At 55.0% G+C, this 7,832-nt stretch overlaps 1 protein-coding gene across 1 annotated transcript; it reads left to right on the top strand.

Moving 5' to 3' along the window:
• Positions 1 to 3,854: 3,854 nt before the first annotated feature.
• Positions 3,855 to 5,916, top strand: mrps21 (mitochondrial ribosomal protein S21). Its single transcript, XM_078206285.1, has 2 exons — positions 3,855 to 4,126; positions 5,519 to 5,916. The coding sequence occupies exons 1-2, from the start codon at positions 4,044 to 4,046 to the stop codon at positions 5,697 to 5,699; spliced, it is 264 nt and encodes an 87-aa protein (XP_078062411.1). The 5' UTR covers positions 3,855 to 4,043; the 3' UTR covers positions 5,700 to 5,916.
• Positions 5,917 to 7,832: the final 1,916 nt, after the last annotated feature.

Raw genomic sequence — 7,832 nt, 5'->3', positions numbered from 1 at the left:
ATACTGTCCCCCATCAAACACTCCCAGGACAGGTACAGCACAGGGTTAGATACAGAGTAAAGCTCCCTCTACACTGTCCCCCATCAAACACTCCCAGGACAGGGACAGCACGGGGTTAGATACAGAGTAAAGCTCCCTCTACACTGTCCCCCCATCAAACACTCCCAGGACAGGTACAGCACGGGTTTAGATACAGAGTAAAGCTCCCTCTACACTGTCCCCCCATCAAACACTCCCAGGACAGGTACAGCACGGGGTTAGATACAGAGTAAAGCTCCCTCTACATTGTCCCCCATCAAACACTCCCAGGACAGGTACAGCACGGGGTTAGATACAGAGTAAAGCTCCCTCTACATTGTCCCCCATCAAACACTCCCAGGACAGGTACAGCACGGGGTTAGATACAGAGTAAAGCTCCCTCTACACTGTCCCCCATCAAACACTCACAGGACAGGTACAGCACGGGGTTAGATACAGAGTAAAGCTCCCTCTACACTGTCCCCCATCAAACACTCCCAGGACAGGTACAGGGTTGAACAGTCTCAGTGCAGCTGAGAAGCTGCGGAATTCTCTCTCACTGTTCCTCATGCCTTGTTGTCATCGGTAATCTCTGTGCGTCATTGTAACTCTGAGTGTGAAACAGAGAGTGTTCTGAACTGTGCGCATTTGCAATGGAGCATCTGGCCTTGTATTCGATCCTGAACAGGTGCCCTTGTGTAGTATTCTGGAGGGTTCAGGGGCAGAGGGAGATACTGCAGGCTATTCCAGACCCCCCCCTGCCCAACTATCGGTGTCTGGAGTAAAGTCAAACCTGCCCAGTGTCCAGTGGACGGCAAGGAGGCACAGTGAGTTAGCACTGCTGCCTCACAGTTCCAGGGACCCGGGTTCGATTCCCGGCTCGGGTCACTGTTTGTGCGGAGTCTGCACGTTCTCCCCGTGTCTGCGTGGGTTTCCTCCGGGTGCTCCGGTTTCCTCCCACAGTCCAAAGATGTGTGGGTTAGGTGGATTGGCCGTGCTAAATTGCCCCTTCGTGTCGGGGGATTAGCAGGGTAAATCTGTGGGGTTATGGGAATAGGGCCTGGGTGGGATTGTGGTCCGTGCAGACTTGATGGGCCGAATGGCCTCCTTCTGCATTGTAGGGTTACTACGATTCTATGAAAGCTCGGGAATTACGGAGTTAGTCTTAAAAGTACAGCCCCTCTCCGCGGAGTTAAGTCTTAAAGATATAGGCCCCATCCCTGGAGTTAAAGATACAGACCCCCCCCTCAGGCCTGGATTTAGTCTTAAAGGTACAACCCCTCTCCACTGAGTTAGTCTTAAAGGTACAGCCCTGCTCTGCGGACTTCAATCTTAAAGATACAGCCCCCATGCCCGGAGTTAGACTTAAAGGTACAGGCACACCTCCCAAGAGTTAGTCTTAAAGGTACAGGCCCCATCCTGTAGTTAGTCGCAAAGATACAGGTCACCACCCGTTATTCTTAAAGGTACAGGCCCCCTCCACAGAGTTAAGTCTTAAAGGTACAGACCATCTCCCTGGAGTTAAGACTGAAATGTTCAGGCCTCCTGCCCAGATTTAGCTTTAAAGATACAGGCCGTTAGAGGGATTTAGAATAACCTGGTACTAAAAGCCTAATAAATTGGGGTAGGTTAATTTAGAAATGAATACTGTGAAGCTACTGTTTTGCATAGAAATACATATAACCATTGTTGGAGAATTTAAACGTGTTTTTATATATTCTGTATAAATATGAACATTTTGACCAACTTTAGACTGGAAGATACAGGCCCCCTCCCCAGAGTTAATCTTAAAGGTACAGGTCCCCTTCATGGAGTTCAGTCTTAAAGGTGCAGGCCATCTCCCTGGAGTTAAGTCTGAAAGTACCAGGTCCGCTGCCCGGATTTAGATTCAAAGATTCAGGCCCCCTCCCCGGAGTTAATCTTAAAAGTTTAAGCCCCTTCACGGAGTTCAGTCTTAAAGGTACAGGCCATCTCCTTGGAGTTAAATCTTAAAGGTCCAGGACCCCGGCCTGGATTTAGTCTTAAAGATACACGACCCCTACCCGGAGTTAATCTTAACTGGTAGAGGCCTCCCAAATGGATTTAGTATTAAAGTTACAGGCCCCCTCCCCGGAGTTAATCTTAAAGGTGCAGTCCCCCTCTCCTTCCCAGCGAGGCTCCGCAGGGTCAGTTGGAGGGCACGGCCTGTTCGATGATGATCTTCTACCGGGTGTGGCTGGTCTGCTCGGCCTGGGCAGTGCCCGTCCTGGCATTGGGCAGTCCCCATAACGTATACATCTTTGGACACTAAGGAGTAATTTAGCATGGCCAATCCTCCTAACCGGCACATCTTTGGACACTAAGGAGTAATTTAGCATGGCCAATCCTCCTAACCGGCACATCTTTGGACACTAAGGGGCAATTTAGCATGGCCAATCCACCTAACCTGCACATCTTTGGACACTAAAGGGCAATTTAGCATGGCCAATCCTCCTAACCGGCACATCTTTGGACACTAAGGGGCAATTTAGCATGGCCAATCCACCCAACCTACACATCCTTGGACACTAAGGGACAATTTAGCATGGTGAATCCACCTAACCTGCACATCTGGTCACCCTATTATAGAAAGGATATTATTAAACTAGAAAGAGTGCAGAAGAGATTTACTAGGATGCTACCGGGACTTGATGGTTTGAGTTATAAGGAGAGGCTGGATAAACTGGGACTTTTTTCTCTGGAGCGTAGAAGGCTGAGGGGTGATCTTATAGAGGTCTATAAAATAATGAGGGGCACAGATCAGCTAGATAGTCAACATCTTTTCCCAAAGATAGTGGAGTCTAAAACTAGAGGGCATTGGTTTAAGGTGAGAGGGGAGAGATACAAAAGGGTCCAGAGGGGCAATTTTTTCACACAGAGGGGGTGAGTGTCTGGAACGAGCTGCCAGAGGTAGTAGTAGAGGCAGATACAATTTTGTCTTTTAAAAAGCATTTAGATAGTTACATGGGTAAGATGGGTAAAGAGGGATATGGGCCAAATGCGGGCAATTGGACTAGTTTAAAAAAAAGGGAGGCATGGACAAGTTGGGCCGAAGGGTCTGTTTCCATGCTGTCAACCTCTATGACTCTAACTTTGGACACTAAGGGGCAATTTAGCACGGCCAATCCACCTCACCCGTACATCTTTGGAAACTAAGGGGCAATTTAGCATGGCCAATCCACCTAACCTGCACATCTTTGGAAACTAAGGGGCAATTTAGCATGGCCAATCCACCTAACCTGCACATCTTTGGACACTAAGGGGCAATTTAGCATGGCCAATCCACCTAACTTGCACATCTTTGGAAACTAAGGGGCAATTTAGCATGGCCAATCCACCTAACCTGCACATCTTTGGACACTAAGGGGCAATTTAGCATGGCCAATCCCCCTAACCCGCACATCTTTGGAAACTAAGGGGCAATTTAGCATGGCCAATCCACCTAACCTGCACATCTTTGGAAACTAAGGGGCAATTTAGCATGGCCAATCCACCTAACCTGCACATCTTTGGACACTAAGGGGCAATTTAGCATGGCCAATCCACCTAACTTGCACATCTTTGGAAACTAAGGGGCAATTTAGCATGGCCAATCCACCTAACCTGCACATCTTTGGACACTAAGGGGCAATTTAGCATGGCCAATCCACCTAACCTGCACATCTTTGGAAACTAAGGGGCAATTTAGCATGGCCAATCCTCTAATCTAGACATTGTAGACACGTTGTTGATAATATTCTCAATAGGATTAAATAAATCCGTTAACTCCCTCACTAAGGATTAAAGTTGCTTCTCTCTCATCCTCCTCTCAGTTGTGGCTCTGGAGCCCGACTTGTCTAGGAACCTTTGTGCGGCCGGAACCGCCGTGCGTGCGCTGGGTGTTGCCAAGGATCCGGGCGAGGGGGGGAAGGGTGGAGGGAGAGCGCCGTCCTCAGGCAGACGGTCCGTCCCCTTCCCTTCCCCCGAGAGCCGCTTCCGGCGGCGGCGACGACAAGCAAGCGGCGGCCATGGCGGCTCATGCTCGCTTCGTGGCGCGAACGGTGATGGTCCAGGGCGGCGACGTGGAGGCGGCTTACCGGAGCCTGACCCGGTGAGGGGGGTGCTGCAGGCCTGCCCTCTGACACTTGACTCCCCCTGGAGGCTGGGCTATTCGGCCAAGGGGGGCGTCACGCTATTAACCAGTGTGATGACCCACCCAGTCGAATATCTTGACCATTGGACTGGGAAATCACGGAAATTATCCCCCTTCCCCTTGACTCCTGACCCTCACCTGACCCCTGATCCTCTTGACCCCTACCCCCAAACCCTCCTTCCCTCTGACCCCCGTGCCTCCTCTTGACCCCTGACCCCCAAACCCTCGCTTCCCTCTGACCCCCCCACCCCTCCCCCGACCCCCCCACCCCTCCCCCGACCCCCCCACCCCTCCCCCGACCCCCCCACCCCTCCCCCGAACCCCCACCCCTCCCCCGACCCCCCCACCCCTCCCCCGACCCCCCCACCCCTCCCCCGACCCTCTTCCTGACCGCTGGAGACTGGGCTATTCGGCCAAGGGGGTCATTAAGCTATTAACAATTGTGCTGCCCCATGCAGTCGAATGTCCTGACCTTAGGGCTGGAAAGTCACCTGAGTTACCCCCCACCCCCCCCCCCCCTTACCCGTGACCTTCCGGCCTTGACCCCTCCATCCCCTTCCCTCAGACCCTCCCAGACCCCCTACTGACCCTCCCACAGTGCGGCGCTCCCTCAGCGCTGACCCTCCCACAGTGCGGCGTTCCCTCAGCATGAACCCTCCCACAGTGCAGCGCTCCCTCAGCACTGACCCTCCCACAGTGCGGCGCTCCCTCAGCACTGACCCTCCCACAGTGCGGCGCTCCCTCAGCACTGACCCTCCCACAGTGCGGCGCTCCCTCAGCACTGACGCTCCCACAGTGCGGCGCTCCCTCAGCACTGACGCTCCCACAGTGCGGCGCTCCCTCAGCACTGACCCTCCCACAGTGCGGCGCTCCCTCAGCACTGACCCTCCCACAGTGCGGCGCTCCCTCAGCACTGACCCTCCCACAGTGTGGCGCTCCCTCAGCACTGACCCTCCCACAGTGTGGCGCTCCCTCAGCACTGACCCTCCCACAGTGCGGCGCTCCCTCAGCACTGACCCTCCCACAGTGCGGCGCTCCCTCAGCACTGACCCTCCCACAGTGCGGCGCTCCCTCAGCACTGACCCTCCCACAGTGCGGCGCTCCCTCAGCACTGACCCTCCCACAGTGCGGCGCTCCCTCAGCACTGACCCTCCCACAGTGCGACGCTCCCTCAGCACTGACCCTCCCACAGTGCGGCGCTCCCTCAGCACCGACCCTCCCACAGTACGGCGCTCCGAGCAGGGTGTGCGGGGGGATGAATTGGAATGGGGAAGGGTCTCAGTTTTAACAGTGCGTGGGGACTAATTTTTGCTCTTACTCCTGCCCGCCCCCCCACCCCTCCCCTCCCAGCATTCTGACCACGGACGGGATAATTGACGAGGCGAAACGCCGGCGTTACTACGAGAAACCTTGCCGCAAACGCATCCGGGAGAACTACGAGAATTGCCGCCGCATCTACAACATGGAGATGGCCAGGAAGCTGGCGTTTCTGATGAGGAAAAACCGCCAGGATCCCTGGCTGGGCTGCTAGCGGGGAATCCTGAGGGAGCACCCACCGTTTGGGCACAACTCGCGGCTCCCACGTGGAGCCAGAAGATCACCGCTGTTCCTGTGGCCGTGTCGCTTTGCGCTGTGCGTTAGCCACCCGGGACTTCAGCAGCACTGGGAGGTGTTGGCAAGGGGTCGTTTGGCGTTTTGTCAGGCGGGCTCTTCCCCTTCGATCTTAATAAAAACCAATGCTGAATCTCTGATCATCTGGAATCGACCCTCGCTCAATCTCAGCACCTCTTGCCGCTCTCCAGTGGGGTGGGGCTTCCGCTGCCTGGGGTCCCACACTCTGGGAATTCCCCTCCCTTTGAGGGGGATTTGTGGAAAATGTTTTTTACCCAGAGGGTGGTGAGGGTCTGGAATGCGCTGCCTGGGAGGATGGTGGAGGCGGGATGCCTCACATCCTTTAACAAGTACCTGGGTGAGCACTCGGCACGAAATATCATTCAGGGCTATGGCCAAGGGCTGGTAAATGGGATTAGGAGATGGAAGGTCAGGTGTTTCTCATGTGTCAGTGCAGACTCGATGGGCCGAAGGGCCTCTCCTGTGCTGTGTGATTCTCTGATTTTAATTCTTTGCCTCTCCTGCTCCCTCTCACTCCCTCCCTCTTCCTCTGTCTCTCCCCCTCCCTCTGGCTCTCTCTGTCTCTGGCTCTCTCTCTCTGGTTCGCTCTCTCTCTGGCTCGCTCTCTCTCTCTCTCTCCGTCTCTGGCTCGCTCTCTCTCGCTGTCTCTGGTTCGCTCTCTCTCTCTGGTTCGCTCTCTCTCTCTCTGGTTCGCGCTCTCTCTCTCCATCTCTGGTTCGCTCTCTCTCTCTGGCTCGCTCTGTCTCTTTCCGTCTCTGGCTCGCTCTTTCCCTCTCTCTGACTCGCTCTCTCACTCTCTCTGGCTCGCTCCCTCTCTCTCCGTCTCTGGCTCATGCTCTCTCCGTCTCTGGTTCTCTCTCTCTCCGTCTCTGGCTCACTCTCTCTCTCTCCGTCTCTGGTTCGCTCTCTCTCTCTCCCCGTCTCTGGTTCGCTCTCTCTCTCTCTCCGTCTCTGGTTCGCTCTCTCTCCGTCTCTGGCTCGCTCTCTCTCTCTCCGTCTCTGGTTCGCTCTCTCTCTCTCTCCCCGTCTCTGGTTCGCTCTCTCTCTCTCTCTCCGTCTCTGGCTCGCTCGCTCGCTCGCTCTCTCTCTCTCTCTCTCCGTCTCTGGCTCGCTCTCTCTCCATCTCTGGCTCGCTCTCTCTCTCTTTCCCCATCTCTGGCTCGCTCCCTCTCTCCATCTCTGGCTCTCTCTCTCCGTCTCTGGCTCTCTCTCTCTCTCTGTGTCTGTGGCTCGCTCTCTGTCTCGCTCTCTCTCTCTCTCCGTCTCTGGTTCGCTCTCTCTCTCTCTCTCCATCTCTGGCTCTCTCTCTCCCTCTCCATCTCTCTCTCTCTCTCCATCTCTGGATTGCTCTCTCTCTCTGGCTCGCTCTCTCTTTCTCCGTCTCTGGTTCACTCTCTCTCTCTCCGTCTCTGGCTCGCTCGCTCTCTCTCTCCGTCTCTGGCTCGCTCTCTCTCTCTCCGTCTCTGGCTCGCTCTCTCTTTCTCCGTCTCTGGCTCGCTCTCTCTCTCTCCGTATCTGGTTCGCTCTCTCTCTCTCTCCGTCTCTGGCTCGCTCTCTCTCTCTCCGTATCTGGTTCGCTCTCTCTCTCTCTCCGTCTCTGGCTCGCTCTCTCTCTCTCTCTCTCCGTCTCTGGCTCTCTCTCTCTCTCCGTCTCCGGCTCGCTCTCTCTCTCTCTCTCCGTCTCTGGCTCGCTCTCTCTGTGTCTAGCTTGCTCTCTCTCTCTCCGTCTCTGGTTCGCTCTCTCTCTCTCTCTCCCTCTGGTTCGCTCTCTCTCTCTCCGTCTCTGGTTCGCTCTCTCTCCGTCACTGGCTCGCTCTCTCTCTCTCCGTCTCTGGTTCACTCTCTCTCTCTCTCTCTCCGTATCTGGTTCGCTCTCTCTCTCTCCGTCTCTGGCTCACTCTCTCTCTGTCTCTGGCTCGCTCTGTCTCTGGCTCGCTATCTCTCTGTCTCTGGCTCGCTATCTCTCTGTCTCTGGCTCGCTATCTCTCTGTCTCTGGCTCGCTATCTCTCTGTCTCTGGCTCGCTATCTCTC

This window comes from Mustelus asterias, unplaced genomic scaffold (genome assembly GCF_964213995.1).
Source record: "Mustelus asterias unplaced genomic scaffold, sMusAst1.hap1.1 HAP1_SCAFFOLD_1410, whole genome shotgun sequence".
Classification (NCBI taxonomy): Eukaryota; Metazoa; Chordata; class Chondrichthyes; order Carcharhiniformes; family Triakidae; genus Mustelus; species Mustelus asterias.
Note: the sequence above shows the minus strand (reverse complement) of the source record. Positions and strands in the feature narration are given on the sequence as shown.

What these genes read in the sequence shown, in the direction of transcription:
- mrps21 (XM_078206285.1), top strand. Translation starts at nt 4,044, where the DNA reads ATGGCGGCTCATGCTCGCTTCGTGGCGCGAACGGTGATGGTCCAGGGC. An exon ending in GCTTACCGGAGCCTGACCCG is followed by an intron (nt 4,127 to 5,518) that starts GTGAGGGGGGTG and finishes CTCCCCTCCCAG; the next exon opens with CATTCTGACCACGGACGGGA.